The 17506-nt window shown below is 43.7% G+C and overlaps 1 protein-coding gene across 1 annotated transcript; it reads right to left on the minus strand.

Annotated features, from left to right (window-relative positions):
- Window positions 1-6506: 6506 nt before the first annotated feature.
- Window positions 6507-9620, minus strand: TMEM52B (transmembrane protein 52B). The gene is made up of 5 exons (XM_050969921.1): window positions 9573-9620; window positions 8931-8974; window positions 8225-8259; window positions 7155-7343; window positions 6507-6757 (listed from the first exon to the last, which is right to left on the minus strand). Exons 1-5 carry the CDS (start codon window positions 9618-9620, stop codon window positions 6507-6509), a joined length of 567 nt encoding a protein of 188 aa, XP_050825878.1.
- Window positions 9621-17506: the final 7886 nt, after the last annotated feature.

Below are 17506 nucleotides of genomic sequence, written 5' to 3' on the forward strand. Positions count from 1 at the left end.
TTGACCTAGTGGTTAAAGTTTTAACCTCTGCTGGATTTCAATTGCAGGAAAACAAGGTTCAGAGGATGCCACCTTGGAACTACCTGGGCTTGCAAATCACTGCGCAGACCATTGTTCCGCAGAAATTGGAAATTAAGAGTGATCCCAAAACCCTAGCAGATCTCCATTCCTTGTGTGGGTCTTTGAACTGGGTCAGGCCTTGGCTGGGTCTCACTAACAGGGACCTAGCTCCCCTTCTCAATTTACTGAAGGGAGAGAGAGAGCTAGTCTCTCCCAGGGAACTGACCCCAGAGGCAAAAACCGCCCTCCAAAAAGTTCAGAAGGCTTTGGCCGAGAGGCAGGCTCATCGTTATAAGCCCGAGCTGCCTTTCGAATTCATTGTTTTAGGGAAGTTACCACACATACACGGATTGATATTCCAGTGGTTTGAAGTACAAAAAGATCCACTTCTAATCATAGAGTGGGTTTTCCTCTCCTGTCAGAGATCCAAAACCATCACACAGCCACAGGAGCTGATAGCTCAGCTGATCTGGAAGGCCAGGTTAAGTTTGCGTGAGCTGGCCGGTTGTGACTTTGAGTGTATTCACCTCCCAGTCCATCTTGCTAAGGAGGGAAAGGGCTCTCCTGAGAAGTTGACAAAGAAAATATTCAATGACCTGCTCCAGAACAATGCCAGTCTCCAGCTATCCCTGGACAGCTACAGTGGACAGGTATCAGTCCAGGTCCCGTCACACAAGCTGTTCAACGAGGAATTCCACCTCATTGCTCCTGAGAAAAGGAGTCGTAGGCCACTCAAGGCGCTTACAGTGTTCACTGATGCATCTGGAGCATCCCACAAGTCGGTGATGACTTGGAGAAATCCCCAGACCCAGCATTGGGAAGCTGATGTTGAGTTTGTGGAGGGGTCGCCCCAGATTGCTGAACTGGCCGCAGTCGTGAGAGCCTTTGAGAAGTTTTCGGAGCCAATTAATTTGGTTACCGATTCAGCCTACGTGGCGGGAGTAGTGTCCAGGGCGGAGCAGGCAGTTCTCAAGGACATTGAGGATGGGCATCTCCACAGGTTGCTCTCAAAACTAATTTATTTGGTTTCACAGCGGGAGCACCCTTTCTATGTGATGCACGTGAGGTCACACACCGATTTGCCAGGCGAGATCGCAGAAGGTAATCGCAAAGCAGATTCCCTTGCAGCTCCAGCAGAAATGGCACGCCTTCCAGACATCTTTCAACAGGCAAAACTCAGTCACCAACAATACCATCAAAATATTCCAGGTCTAATCCGCCAGTTCCAGCTAACACGAAGTCAGGCTCGAGCCATTGTGGCCACCTGTCCCAATTGCCAGCTTCAGGCAGTGCCATCCCTGGGTGTTGGGGTTAACCCCCGAGGCCTTGGCAGCTGTGAAGTGTGGCAGACAGACATCACACACATTCCCAGTTTCGGTCGCATGAAATACGTACACGTCAGCATAGATACATACTCAGGTGCGGTTTATGCCTCTGCCCACACAGGGGAAAGGGCTGCGCATGCTAAACAACACTTGCTGCAAGCCTTTTCAGTATTGGGGGTCCCTAGGGAGATCAAGACTGACAATGGCCCAGCGTATGCCTCCAAGGAGTTCCTGGAGTTTGTCCAGCAGTGGGGAGTGGAGCATAAGACAGGCATTCCCCACTCCCCCACAGGTCAAGCTGTGATCGAACGTGCCCACCATACACTCAAAGAAGTTCTGGCTAGGCAGGGAAATTCTGCAGTGTGGATGACTCCACAACAAAAGCTCTGTAAAGCCTTGTTTACCATCAATTTTCTGAATTGTTCATTTGAAAACATGAACCCTCCGGTAATACGTCATTTCAATAATAACAACCGGTTTAAGTTGTCACAGCGTCCACCAGTTCTCATTAAGGACCCAGAAACTTGGACAACCAAGGGTCCTTATGAGCTCGTCACCTGGGGGCGTGGTTATGCATGTGTATCCACCCCCTCAGGCCCTCGATGGATACCCCAAAAGTGGGTAAAACCTTTCATCCCTAAAAATCCAGCTCCAGCAGACGGGGATGAGAAGCAAGCAGCTGTTGCCTCCAAGAGAAGACGCCGCCGGGAAAAGAAAGAAAAATCGTCATAGAAAAGTCAGCTGCATTCCGGCAGACCCATGAACTTGTATGTATTTTCTTTAAAAAATTGTCTGCTTTCCTTTGTAGAACAGGAAATCTACCTCCCACTTAACCTCATGAAGAGCCCTGTCCGAGTTGTGATCCTGTTCGCGCTGAGCAGTCTGACAGCTGTGTAGATCGTTCCTCAGCCACGCTAAAACATCTGGGTGACCCTGGCACAGACACTCCAACAGGACTGTGCTGCATGAACCTAACATCAAAGTCACCCGACACCCACGCAGCCCTCCGAGAAGTAAAAAGCCTGATTGGACAAGGCAGCAAGAATCTGAGGACTGTTCAAGGACTGGAGACTCTCGGGGTGGTGGACAAATTTTTAATCAGTAGCACAAATGGTCCAACACATCTCCTTTCAATTTTAGTTAACAGAAAAAGTGGAGGTGTTGTGTTGCAGTAAATAGTTTATTTAGTTGTTGTTGCACTGGTGGTGGGTTCCCCCTCCCTCATCACATGGTTTCCCCCCTGCACACCTGGTCTGTCCCTCAGGTGCTTCGCCCCTCCCCAGTGGTATCCCATTGGCTCTGGTTCTCTCTCCCCCGCCCCCATCCCTTAGGGTATAAAACCTCCTGTGTGAGAGCTCCAACCCCTCTTTTGTACCTGGGTGACCCATCACCTGTGTCCTGCCCCAAGCCAATAAACAGGATACTTGCACCCGCGTGGAGAAGAGCGCCTCTTGTCTTTTACCTTTGTCTATGCGGATCCGTGTGGGCTAGAGTCTTATGCTAGCCGGATTTGGACTCATATAAGGCCCAGGAAAAACACGGATTACCGCAAGAATGCAGAATTTAAACCCAAAGACACTTACAGAAACTGGAGATGAAGGAGAAACTAACAAAGACGATTACTGAGATTCTCTTTATGTGGGAAAAATAAATAAATTTAAAAAAGACTAAAAATGTGGATTAATTTGCATTAGAAACAATAAATAAATAACAATAGGTGATAGAATACTATTTATTGAAGAGAACCATGTAGTTTGTAAGCCAATGAACACTAATTTCTTTGTTTGCGCAAACGTATAAATAATTAAAGGTTTGTTAACTGGCATGTTCTGTGGAGTTATCCCCATGTACCCTAACACTGGATAAAGTTAGGTTGACTTTCTACCCTAACAAACTGGTTAAAGAGTTTATTTCCCAGCTTTTGGTGCCAGTTTCTGGTACCCCAGATGGGACAAAGAGGTGCCTACTCAGTGGACTAGAGGAATCATCAACACTCCAGTGCACACCAAAATATTTTCAGGGAGCTGTTCCTGTTTCCTGGTCTGGTGAGTAGATCACTCTGCCCTTTTTGGGGAAAAGAATACAACATTACTTAAGGTACTTTATTTGAAGATACGTTCCCTGCCCATAAGTTGCACTAATAGAAAGTTTGCAGTGTGAGGCTCAGAGGTTTTTCAAATCTACTTGGGTTTTGGGAAAGGTTCTAAAAAGTTGTAAAAGATTGTAAGAAGTTATAGAAAGCTTGTAAAAGGTTTTAAAGGTTTTTAAAGCTTGTAAAAGGTTTTAAAAGGTTCTTTCCTAAGATGGTAAGTATGGGAGTATAGATCCCACGAGAAGGAATCCCAAAGGGTTCCCCTTTGGGTTGTGTCCTAAGGAACTGGAAGGGATTGGGGGTTTGGGAGGGGTGACCCCCTGACATGAAAACAGCTTGTTGAATATTGTAATCATTGGTGGCCAATACATAAACTTAATGGTTGTGGAAAGTGACCAGTTAATGGGACTGCAAATTACAAATACCATTTTGCAAAGAATGGTGTTTTGTAAAAGGAATGCAATGGACCACCCGCTGTATGCTGGGTGTTTTGGTTTTGTTTTTTTTTTTAAATTTTTTGATTTGTGGAATAATCCTGACTACTGCAAGGAATGTATGCATGTGCCTAGAGATCTGATGGTGTTAGCATTAGAAGAAAAGGGATGGGAAACCACTCAAAAGGTGCTGCTCTGGCTGCAGTCCAGGCTGAATCCCCAGTGTCCAGCGTGTGGCTGCAGGCTCCTGTGGCACAATGAGCTGGGCGAGTTTGTCTTGCAGCCAAGGGACTGCTGCAGCTCAGCACTGGGACTGCCCAGGGAACATCATGGGGAAAGGCTTCACCTCAGAGCTGGACTTGTGCTTTAGGATATTTACTGTTTCACAAGGACAAAGGAGTTTGGTCCAGGAAGGAAAAGGGCTGTCTGTCCAGTCCTGAGCCCCTTTCTAAGAGAGAGCTGAGCCTGACTGCAGGAAGGACTTTCAGGAACTGAAAGATGTTTTAATGACTGCTCCTGCATTGGGACTACTGGGCTTTCTTGGCAGAATTGCTGCCCTGCAGAGCAGAGTCACCATCAGGTGTTAAATGCCAGGACAGCTTCGGGTTTGCAGGCAGGATGAGCTGGATGTTCCCCCTGGAAAGCACTGTGAAGATTTCCAGGGAGTTTCTGGGCTTGACAGTACTTAACATATGTTCAGCAGACTCAAATGTCTCTGCTTGCTTCAGGCTTTTACTTGGAGTAAACAAGAGCCTTCCAGGAAATGTTCTGCAGCTTGGTGCAGCCAGGCCTGCACAAACTTCAGAGAGCAGCTGATTAAAGAGGTCACTCTAACAGGTGTTCCACAAGCAGTTATAATTATTATTATTATTTCAAGGCCAGGCTGGACGCAACCTGGTCTAGCCAAAGGTGTCCCTGCCCATGGCAGAGGGTTGGAACCCTATGGTTTTTAAGGTCCCCTCCAATCCAAACCATTCTACAATTCTAAGACTGAAGAAAAATGTAATAGCAGAAGGGACATAAACTTATATGTCACTTTTTTACTTATTCCATTCCAGTTTATCACTTGCTAATGGTACAGTTAATAATAACTAGACAATTTAGGAAGAAGTTTGTGACCTCAAAATCAAGACCCTCATTAAATTCCTTTAAATAAAAAATTCCAGTGGCTGGTCAAGGTCTGGGGCATCATCAAAGATGTTTTGGTTGTTCAATTTAGCTTTATTCTATCCCTGAAGCTATTTTAGCAACCTTTTCTAAAATTTTCTACAGTTGTAATCTCAACAGCAGTTAGGTTCCTAAACATGTTCGGGAATTGTCCTAGTAGTTGGACCTTGCCCAATATTGTCCTTGTTCTTCTTATCTTCAAAATAACTGTATTTTCTGTATTTCACAGGAAAGGAGACCAGCTTATTAACTAAAGTTGGAATTTGGGTACTTCAGCAGGTAGGGCCATGCAGGCATTTGAAAAAGATGTGTCCTGTGCCTTCATATCAACATTAACATATACATGCAATTTATTCATGGCTGAATGAATCATCATGTGATATTTAATGTTCTGCTGCTTTAATGGTTTCAGGTGCTGAATCCAGGGTAGAGACAACACTGATGTGGTTCAACACTCACCTTCTCCTGACAGCCTAGTCCAAGGTTTTACAGATGGGCCATACCTATGTTCATCCAGTTTCATTAATATTCCTGGATGGTTCAGCATATTTGTATTGACCAAGAGAGACTCACAAATTATTCAGTCTGAGAAATGGCTTGCATGTTTTAAATGGTCTTACTTTAATTAATCTGGTTTTGACAGCAACATTAGGAATTAAAAAATGATACTATACGAATGCATTGAAAATATGATTGAGCTTTATTTCAGAGGTAGTGTTCTTGCTCCTCCCCTTGTTTGATCTGTTGGTACATATATAATATTTTTTAATTCAAATATAAGAACTTGTGACTACCATTTCAGAATTGCTATATATCCCATTCAGAACCAGACCTTGTTCATTCTGTGTATCCTGCAGGGCATTAAAGACTGTGTACATACTGTCTGTATCTATGCTGTCTTTCATTTACATGCAGATTGTTTCCATTTTTTTTTATTTACTATAAATGATTGGGAATTTCCAGAAGTTTTGTGTTAATATTGGGCTGCAATAGAACTTTGCAAATGTCTTTTTTTTTCCCCTTTCTTTTTTTTTTTTTTCATTTTGAAGACCTCTTGCCATCCTGAGGAAACTTAGGCTGAAGGCAAGAGGAATGAGACTGTATCTGCAGGCACCCTACAGATCACTAGCCTACAAAATGGCTCAGCACCTTGATCCTGCTGCCTGCTTATTTGTGCAAAGTGTGATTCTTGTGTTGTGTGCATGTATTGAATGGGCTTGGAGAATGCAAATTATCTAAAGGAGGTGTCAAAAAGAGCCATTAGACTATGCTAGATCTGAAAATATTTGGAATTTTGGTTGCTTCTGCTGCCCTCCCCCCCCCCCTTCTCAATTGACTAAGGAAGTCAATCTGAAATTCTTAAAGGCCTGCCCACCTGGATTAGTCTCTGCATGGAACTATCCTGTATTTTTTGCTATAAGACACCCATCAGTGTCCTGGGAGGGCTGGTTGGGTGTCCTTGCCCTCGGCAGGCACCTGCGGCTTTTCCTCTGGCACCGGGTCCAGGTCCGGCACCTTCTGCCCCGCCTTGGCCACGGTGAACCTGCTCATGTGCAGAGCTTCTTCGTACACTGGGGGGGTGTCAGGTGCAGAGAGGGAAGGGGTGCTCTGGACAGCGTTGTGGGAGTGTGCCACGGCTAATATCCTCCTGGCAGCAGGCCCAAACACCGAGTGGAGAGCTGGAAGAGAGGAGACCAAAGGTGTTTGCCTCACCCTGAAAGCATCATATGGTTAGAGGAGGGCAAGGATATCCACAGGGCAAAGGCCCTTCTCTTCCCACAGCCAGAATGTTTTCCTTTTCCTGCTCCTTCATACTTCCCTAAAAGAGTATGTGTGTGATATCCCGCTAGCAGCATCCCGTGATTCCTCTCTCCTGAAATGCCACTGAGTCCTTATTCCCCCCAAACATGTCTCACAGCTGAGCACCTTAGTTTGAAGCACACACAGAGGTCGCTTTCCCTCTGTCCTGCCATGAGCTTCCCTCTGTCAGCCCCGGGGTGTCACCAGCTGGGCTTACAGTGCAGCCCCCCCTTCACAGGGTGCTGAAGTCCCTAGGATGGGGCAAGGCCAACTCACAAGTAATGGTGCTCTGGAGGGTGCTGTCATGGTCAAAGGCAATGACGGTGACCTCATAGGGCTGGGGGCCCGCCTCGTCCCCTGCCTGATGGCACTGGAAGCAGCACCTCACGCAGACAGACACCAGGCCACACAGCAGCAGGAGCCCCCCGACCACCAGCACCAGCCTGCAACGGGAGGGCACACAGAATTAGGACACAAAGATTTTGTTTCCAGGATGCCTCTTAATGTCTCTGATTGCTTATGGCATAGCTAACCACAAAGCTAACCAAAGTCACCTGGGGCTTTGTCCAGCTGAGTTTGGACAGTATCCAGGGATGCAGATCCATCATTCCCTCCAGGCACCTATTCAAGTGCTGCACCATGGTCAGGGGAAGCATTTTTTCTCCTGTCTAATCAGAATTTTTCTGTCTGCAGTTTAGTCAGCTGCCTTCTGTGCTTCTACTGAGCACCTCTGAGAAGTCTGTCTTTATCTTCTCTCAAGATCCCCCCCGGGTAGTGGAAAACTGCAATTACTTTATTCCCTTAGCTTCCTCCAGGCTGAAGAAGCCTGGTTCTTTTTATTGTCTTTCCAGGGGACTGGCTTCAGTTTGCCAACATCTGTTTTGTACTAGGGGACCAAAACTAGGAATTCCAGACATCTCGTCATGAGTGTCCAGCAGAGAGGAAAAACTGGATCTTGCAATCTTCTGGCATACCCTTATCAATTCAGCCTTCCAGATGTTCAGCAACTACCATCCTTTTTGATCTCATCCTGGTGGGAATAACTAAGAAAGCAGACAGAACTTACTTGAAAAAATCAGTCTTTTGGAAGGCATATTGTGCCATGAATACTTTATTAATAGTGTTCATATGACTAAATATATGGAATAAAAAAGGAGGCTGGTGGGTCAACTTTTGTTAAAGACTCAAATATCTAAGGGGTTGCCTTGCTCTTGTAGAGCTTTAGAGAATCCCAGGGAAAAGGAGGAGGTGGCATCACTCTTGAGCAGGTCACATTTAATCCCACCCTTGCTACTGGAAATGTCTAGAGATGCAGGTATTTAGAGTAAAGATGTTCTCTTACCAGATATACCACAGACGGTCCCATTCTGTACCTGAACAGCTGAAGAGAAGAGGGTACAAGAAATAGTTATCCACAGAACACCAAATAAAGGCAAAGATCCCTATGGTACCCTCCTCCCTCTCCCCTCATGCTCCTCACTTACTGTCCAGATTCCAGATGCCACAATGATGAAATACTTATTTTGCTTTGTGGAGGACACAGCTCTCCAACCTCATCAATATCCCTGTCAAGTGAATTTCCCTTCCATTGGTTTTATATCTTGATTGTTTTCCTGATATTTATCCTTGCCCAATTCCCTTTGCAAACCTTAGAGATCTGCATTCGTGTTTGTTTTTTTCTTTTTTTGTCAATGTATCATTTCAGTTATTCTTAAAAATGATATCTCTGATAGTAACATTCCCCAAAGCGGTATATTTCAAACCATTTCTTCAAGGAAAGTTTGGTTCTAAATTCATAATCCCAGTCAATTGAAATTACACAAGAAGACTCTTAACTATTGCACTAATGCAAATAGGCAGCAGGAACAGATCAACTTGTTGATCAATAAAAATAGTAATTTATACAGTTCACATTGAAAGTAATGGTGATTTTATATGAATTTTTAATACAACTAAATGAGATTTTCTGGAAAATGTCAACCATCAGGTCATAACGCCCATGTCCAGTATAGCCTTTTCTCTAAAGAAGAGCAAGATTGACAAATACTTAACAGTTCAGTGTTAAGGCAGCCTTCCTCACCTCTCACATGGGGGAGCTAGAAGGAGAAAAGTAGCAAAGACACAGCTAGAATGAGTTAAATCTTTGTCAAATACATCTTGTATATCTTTCATACTATGACTCTGGATTTCCTATGGCTAGGATCTACTGTTCTCTATCTTCCATTGTTTCTACTGTATATTTTGCTGTAGATTTGAAGTTACTCTTACCAACAGCATTGTTTCATATATTAACTTCCTGTAGTCCTTAAAATCTTATTTAGTACTGTTCTGAACTTCATTGTCACTACAACCTTCCCTTTCTCCACTACAAGTCATGACATTCTCTAGCTGCAGATCTTTCTCCACACTCAAATATTAAGAACATTTAAATACCCTATTATACCCACCCTGCTTGAAAACTGCTCTGTCCCTCCAGCACTCCTATGCTTTTCATTCCTTTTCCTTGGGTACCCTGATGTTTGAATTACCATCCCTGGAACAGCAGCAAATATTATCTTCTCTGTGTGTGCCTTTTAAATGTCCAGCTCTTTCTAATATCTGGGAAATTATCATTCCTAATGGCCCTCCATCTTTCCAGGGTAACTCCATAGCCGAGCAGAGACCCCATGAAGAGGAAAGTCAAAGATGACTTACCCAGAAGAAACTCCCTATAACAAAGCAGATCACGCCTGAGTTATGCATCCCAGTAAGGTGGTTCTGTGGCCTCTTGGTGCTTCAATCTGTTTGGAGTCTTCTTGTCCTTTTTACTTTTCAGTTCATCCTCACCAGTCCAGTGGCCAGAAGGAGCAGCTTCCGTGCTGTGTATTAAATCCGATCTCTTCCTCCTATTCTGCTTCTTTCTGCCGTTCAGGTTTTTGCTTTCCCTCTTTTCCTTTTTATCACTGGCAATTCCTGATTTTTTTCTGCCTGTCTCTTTTTCTTGTTCTATTGGACTGATTCTCTTCCTCTTTTGAAGGGATTTCTAAAACCTTCCAGTCAGACCAGGAGAAGAGCAGTGGCTACAGGGTCTTACTTTAGATGTTTAACTAGTTCAGTGAAGGGCATCATGAGATCTCTGTGGGCCTGACCCTTCCCTTCTATGAGCAGAAAGGGTCTCTGAGTTTGTTCATTCCCAATTATTTCTCTCCCCGCCCCTACCCTGAGGGGAGTGGGTTGAAGGTCATGTTACTGACCTGTTTAAATGGAGTTCAGATTCCTCTCCATCCTCCAGTACCTTTTCTGTTCCTGCACTCACATTGTCCTACCTCTGACCATCCAATCTACTGACTTGGAAGTGAAAGAATTTGCTATATAATAACTGTATGCAGCATTTTATATATATATATATATATATATATATATGTATGTATGTATGTATATATATATATGCAGTTATATGTATATAAACAGATATGTGTATTATATGCAACATATACATATATGCATATATTCATATGCAGCAACTCTTGTTCCTCCCATTTTAAGGCCTCTGCCATCATTCCTTTTACGTTCATGTCCTGCTATGTCACTCCTGCAGCTGAGAGTCTGTTCACTCACAGATCCCACTCCCAAACTTCCTGCAAGGCCAGCTGAATCCCCCTCAATCCCCTGTAGCAGAGGAATTACATGTTGATTCTCCTGTCCTGGATACTATTAGTCCTACAGCTGGTTATAGTCACAGGCTTCATTCAACGACCCATTAATTTTCTCTGTCTTGTAGAATTGCTTAAAATTTCTGTTAGTGCTCATGGCTATGCACAGTGCTATTACAGTCATGTAATTGGGTTCTCCTAATCTTTCTCTTTTCAATAGCTGGGACAGAAAAAATGCTCTGCAGTAATGTGTAACTATTTGTGTTTGGGAACCACCTAGGACTGGTGCATGAATGTTTGTTGAAGGCAGGATAGCAGCTAGTGAGACAGGTTGCCCCTTGTTGCAATCACAGCCCTTTCACATTAAACTGGTGAATCATTAGCCCTGGTGGTGCATTTTAGAGTTGCAGAGCAGAACGAATGGATTCATGAACTCAATGTTTTCTCCTAAGGCAGGGTAAAACTCATTTGCCATTCTCTAATTATAAAAGTAGTGGTGCAGTATAAACATGCCTTAGCAGTAGTTTATCCATCCATCCATCCATCCATCCATCCATCCATCCATCCATCCATCCATCCATCCATCCATCCATCCATCCATCCATCCATCCATCCATCCATCCATCCATCCATCCATCCATCCATCCATCCATCCATCCATCCATCCATCCATCCATCCATCCATCCATGTCTGCTGGAAGGAGGTTTCTAATGTACAAGAAACAAAGAAAGAAAGAAACATGACCTACTGATGTTGTATTTATATAGGAATTGACCAACAGCCTTTTGGTCTCCTTCTCCTAAATTCTTTGGTGTATTATAGAAGTCTTGGAAGAAAAGTTCCAGCAGAACTGTAAAATAGCTTTTCTTGTATGCATGGCTTTTGAAACTGGTGGGATTCAATGTGGAAAAGAAGTACAAACCACCAATGTTACCAGGGCTTTTTATTATCAGTGTGATAATTCAATAGACCATCACTTGATTTTAGCTGAAATTCAGTAATATGATAATCTCAAATTCTGGGATGATCCAAATGCAGAAATAGCAGGAAAAGTAACAAAAAATTCCCTAAAGAAAAAGCTGGATGTGACACTAAACAGTGACGCCTCTGAAAGGATATCATAATTAATTCTTACTGAAACTTATTGATTACTCTTCTTCAATTTCTATGGCATTGCTAATAACACTCTGCTTCCAGTGTTACCAAAAATAGGTAAAAATACAAACTCTTTAACACCAGTGTAGCATTAAGAAGCAGGCATTATTTATTTGGCTGGATGCATGTGCGGATATCCTCTGGAATACTGTGCATGCTGAGAACAGAAAAAGCTCCTATTTGGAGGCTTTATTTTACACAAATATTCGTTGATTTTCCTGGAATAAACATACATTTGATAATCATTTCCCCAAAATCATTAACATACTTTCCCTCCTCTCTGCAGATGTGTTTTTCTGGGGGTCTTTTTGGTGGTCCCTGGTGGCTGGTGATCCCAAAGTCAAACCTGACTGCCTGGTGAACTGATAAAAGTTAGCACAACTGGGCTGGCTCCTCTCCATTTCTTCTTCCTACGAATGGGCATGGTGCAGTTCCATAGGCCAGTGGTTTTTCAGGAATGATCACAAAAAATCTGGCAACATTCACCCCTTAAGCCTTGTGAAGCTTGTCTTTAACTGTTCCAGGAGGTGGCCTTTTCTTGCTTATGAGATTGTTTTTTAAACAAATTGGACATTGCACTGTTACAGATTTTTCTATTTCAGTCATTCCCACACTAAGTACAGAGTTTTGGAGGCTAGATGTCAGGGACTCAGTTCCCCTGAGGGATTTGTTGTGCTCTTTTCCCATTACTTTCATCGTTACAGGAAGTGGAACTATAACCTGCTGGCTGTTTGTTACCCACCATCTCTCTTGGAACTTAGTGGCTTTTAATATATTTTCTAAATATTGATCTTCACTGTCAGAATTAGTCTTCAATTACGTCAATTTATTTTTGTGGCACTAACACAAAAAGAAGGTTGGGATGCCTGTTTCAGCTGCTCCTCAAGCTGCTTCGTCTGCCAGTCGGTTTCCCACTCTAACATTAGTTTGTCCAGACTGAAGTGCTTTACAATGCCTCACTGCCACTTCCTTTGGTTTTTTAACTTCTTTCAGAAGTTACACAATTTCTTCTCTGTGTTGAATAGATGATCCTTGAGCCGATGGCAGTCCTCTTCCCTTCCATATGGCTCCATGGGCATCAATCACAACAAATGCATATCTAGGATCAATCCAGATATTCACTCTTTTGCCCACTGCCAAATTCAATGCTTTTTTTTTAGTACTATTATCCCTGCTTTTTGGTCTGTTATATTAATTGGTAAAGACTGAGTTTCTAATACCTCAGTGGCAGTCACCACTGCCTATCTTGCCATCCATTTTCCGTCTTTAATGAAACTCCTGCCATCTGTAAATAATTCTAAAACAGGACTCCCTATTGGTTCATCCTGCAAGTGGGTTCTGCTGGAATATACCTGTTCATAATTTGGAGACAATCCTGTGTCAGGGCTCCCTCGCCCACTGCCTTTGGATCAAAGAAAACTGCTGGATTCGGGCTGCTGTCATCTTTAACTCCACATCATCCTGTTCCAAGAGCACAACTTGGTATCTGAGCATCCTGCTGGGACAGCCAATGCCCCTCCCTTTGCTCTAATGTGGATGTCACCATGTGAGGAACAAAAGCGGTGATGTGCTGTCCAGCCCTGAACTTCCTGGCCCCTTGGACCAGTAGAACAGTTGCAGCAATCTCTTGCAAGCATCCCGGCCATCCTCTGCTCACGTTGTCCAGCTCTTTGGAGAAATAGCCCACAGGTCTCCTCCAGGTTCCCAGCTTCTGCATCAGGACCCCCAGGTCCCCTCAGGTTATCTGAGCATCCAATTTTCCCCATAACTCTCTCCCCAACAAGGGGACTGGGCATTAAAGCATGTATAGAAACTGATGAGTAGTGCAGTTCTTTCTTAATTTAAATTCCATGGGCTATAAAAATGACCAAGTTTCACTTTTCTCTGTAGCACCAGTTATATTTACCACAGTGTACATTTACCACATGTACCAATTTACATTTAACTATTAGCAATTTGCAATTTACCAATTTACATTTACCATATCCTTACTAAGCTTTCCTTTACATGTATTCAATACAGAATAAGTTGCCCCTGTGCTTACCAAAAATTCCACTTTTCTTTCCCCAGCTTCAGGGGTTCAGCTGGGGGAGAATCCCCCGTTTCCCTACAATCTTCATCTTCTGGGTTAACAGCCTGTAAGGCAGGGTCCAGCTTCCCAACCTGCGGCCGTTCCCGCTTCTAAAGCCCCTTTTCCTTCCAAGCCCGCTCTGGTTTTCCTCTAATCGTTGGCCGGCAAGCGACGGGAGCCTCCCGCCTCCCCTTCCCCGCATTCCGCCTCTCCTTCCTCTGTCTCCTGCCCTGTTGGGCGGTCCCTTAGCACCCTCTAGAGTTCCAAGTAGGTTTTCGTGGCTCTACTTTTCCTTTCCAGCCTGTCACATTTCCTTTTCCCGACCTATCCCTGTTTTAATATGCTTTCCAAGCTTCATCTAACAACTTTCCCGAGTCACACCACTCCGGTCCTTCAATTTTCTGGAGTTTGCTTCTAATATATGGGACCAACTGTGCTATAAAGAGATTATATTTCTGTATATAGAAACTATTTCTATCTTTATAGAAACTGTAAAGATAGTTTACAACTGCATAGCCTCCTCTAAATTCTCAGGATGCAGATTAGTGTATTTTCTGGCAGTCACCTTCAATCATTCGATGAAAGTTGCAGTCCTGTCCTGCTTTACCTCACACAGTTTTGACCAGTTTGTGGCTTTCAGTCTAGCATGCTTTACACCAAATAATACCCATCTGTGGTACCTTGCTAAGTGCTCTCCAGCCCAGGTAAATTAGGGTCCCACCTTGAGTCTGTTGAAGGAAAATTTTGTTCTACAGCTGCTTCTAAGTCTCCATGAGCAGGTGCCTCCTCCACCTGCTTTCTACAACATCTTCTTTCTGTACTAACCAGTGATTATCATTCCTAATGGCCCTCCATTAACTAATAAATCATCACTTGTATATCATTTCAGTCAGGATCTTGAGTCCTACTTATGGGTCCTGCTGTAATTCCAGCTGTTTGGGTGAGCCCTGGTTTAGCAGTTACAGGATCACAGGATCATTTGTGTTGGAAAAGGCCTCTGAGACCATCCAGCCTGGCCTGTGATTGATCACCACCCTCTCAACCAGACCATGGCAGTAAGTGCCATGGCCAGTCTTTCTTTAAACACCTTCTGAAACAGTGACTCCATCACCTCCCTGGACAGTTCCTTCCACTCCAACCTCATCAAATTACTTTTAGATTTTTCCACATGTCAGGATAAGGACAGCCCCTTGCTTTCTGCCTTCTTTCCCTTTCTCCATTGCTTTAGCTTGAACCTTTTTAATGAAATTGCCCCCTAGCCAACCTTGCAGATAAATCGTGCATGAAATTATCCTGTGAAGTGAGACCAGAAAGGCTTCGGCAAACCCTCTTTTTAAATGATCCTCCTAAAAGCTGCAGAGAACACAGGCTGTTTAAAAAACCAAGCTTTTCCCTTCAGTGACTGATACTGAAGTAGTGCCACATGTTGTGCTAATTCCCTTTATTCAGCCACCTAACACAAAGGAAAGGAAGAACTAGAGTTGCCTGGCATAGTCCCAAAAAAGCAAGACAGCAGCTAGTGCAAAATAATGAAAAAAAGTGCAGTTTTATATAGCTAAACACTAATGAAGTGAGCTTTAAGCCCACCAGCCAATTTGAAATGACTGCATATGCCAGTGTCCATGAATCCTGAAAAGTCAGAGCTCAGGATCAAACAAATTCTCTGCAAGCTCATCCATGAAGGCCATCACAAGGGGAAAAATATACTGTACTTATCCAGGCTCATGTTACAGCTTCAGTGTGTCACTCCTCTGCTTTCTACTGCAATTCAGACCACAAGGAGTGTCCACACACCTGGACCTGGTGAAATGAAGAAAAAAAGATACAGGGAAACAACTATGGGGTGCAGTCAATTAACTTTTTCTATGAGTCTGGGAAATGATGCTGATCTTGCTTTTCTTGGGGGCACAGAAAGAAACTTTGACCTGAAACCAGCAGTTCAATGGGTGCATCAGCTAGTTATTTATGGTTGAGCTATATGTGTCAGATGGCAACAGGTAAAAGCACAGCTCATTTCTCTGGTGATGCAAGGACAATGCTTTTGTAACAATAGACCACCCACAGGTCAGCACAGCCTCCCTTGGTTTGTAATCCCCCTTTTGAGTTTCAGTAAATGTGATGCCTCTGAAGTCCACTCCTATTTAGGACACAGGGTTTTACTTCATTCTGTTTGTACAAGGTGTACAACACAAAACCTAAAGGGCCTCCTGAAGCAAAGGAATTAACTGAAAATGCACTATCTTGCCTATCTGGGTTGTGATGTGGTTGTTTCATGCAGAGTGGTCAAGGTCCCCTCTGCTGATAGCAGGAAGCTGATCTTGCTTCTTCAGGGAAACTGCTCCCAGAGATTTCTAAGCACAGAGGAAAATTAGCAACTTTCTAGTCTGAGGTGACTGCCCTGTCTGGGACTTTTGTAACATCTAAAACCAGACTCCAGTCTGGTTTTCCCATGTCCTCATATGGATGCAGATTTGAATTTACCTCTCCCTCCTCTGCAGGGGATGAGCAGGAGGCAAAGAGCTGGCATCCTATGTGATTTCATAGGGGGAAAGCTTGGAGTTTTTGTGCAAATAATAGCTGAGACTCTTGGACAGCACAAACTGCAGACTTTCCCTCTGTATTTACACCTATAGATTAAAATAATCTGTCTCCTCAGCTACACAGTAGTCCCATCCCTTCTGGGAAAAAAGATGTGCAACAAGTCTGATGTCCCGAAAATCTGTCTATTCAAATATGTTGCCAGATGGGGAATCAGAGACTATGGAGTACAGGTCTCACCTGTCTTTAGGATAGATATGCCCTGTTTTGTGGAGCAGATGGAGTGGGGATGCTCAGAGCCTCATCCGGCCTGGCCTTGGACACTTCAGGGATGAGGGAGCCACAGCTTCTATGGGCAACCTGTGCCAGGGCCTCAGCTCTCTTTAAACTGAATAATTTCTTGCAAGTATCTTATCTAAACCCCGTCCTTATCTGAAAAATTCCCCAAGCTTCTTTCGTGGTCAGCAAAAAGAAATTAGCATTTCTAGAGCACAATACATCTCAGTCTGTTATCAATTTCTAAGTTAAGTGAGCTGTATCCTTAAAGCCTTTGTCATTCCTGGGCAAAGTCAGCTGAGAGTGACCCTGCTGGATCTCCTCTGTACACACCTTGCAGGCTCTTCCCAGTTATCACAGAGGGAGCTTTAGTGTCCCCCTGGACACCAAAGTTGGGCAAGATGAACTCCGTGTGTCTGGCTGTTTGTTCCTGTGTTTTAAGAAGTGTTTGCAAACTGCTTTGTTTGCTTTTCAGGAATGCTTTGGCTTCTTCTCATCTTGGCCTGGCTTTAGCTAAAAATGATATTTAGGTAACTGATTTATGCCAAATACATGCATCCTTTCCTGCATATTGAAAAAAAAAGTTTCCTTGCTCTCACATTGCCAGAGAGCAAAGGACAAAATTGTCCTTTGGGTTACTGAAGGCTGATATCTGTAAAGCATTAGAAATATGACAAGCACTTATAAACAATTTCAGGCCACTTCTTTTTTTCCTTTATCTTTTCTCCACTTGATAGTTTTGCTAGGATTTTATTCTGTGTCTTGCCAGATCAATACTACTTCTAGTTAAAATACACACAGCCTTCTAAAAGTAGGAGTAGGGAAAGGGGAAGAGAGCTAGGACTTCAAAGCTCTCCAACTAGTGTTATGGAAATAAACATCCACCTGCCAAATTAACTACCCAAATTCAGCTTTGTCTGTGAAAGGCCATAACAAGGTGCCATGAGCCACTGCT

This window comes from Serinus canaria, chromosome 1A (genome assembly GCF_022539315.1).
Source record: "Serinus canaria isolate serCan28SL12 chromosome 1A, serCan2020, whole genome shotgun sequence".
NCBI classification, from domain to species: domain Eukaryota; kingdom Metazoa; phylum Chordata; class Aves; order Passeriformes; family Fringillidae; genus Serinus; species Serinus canaria.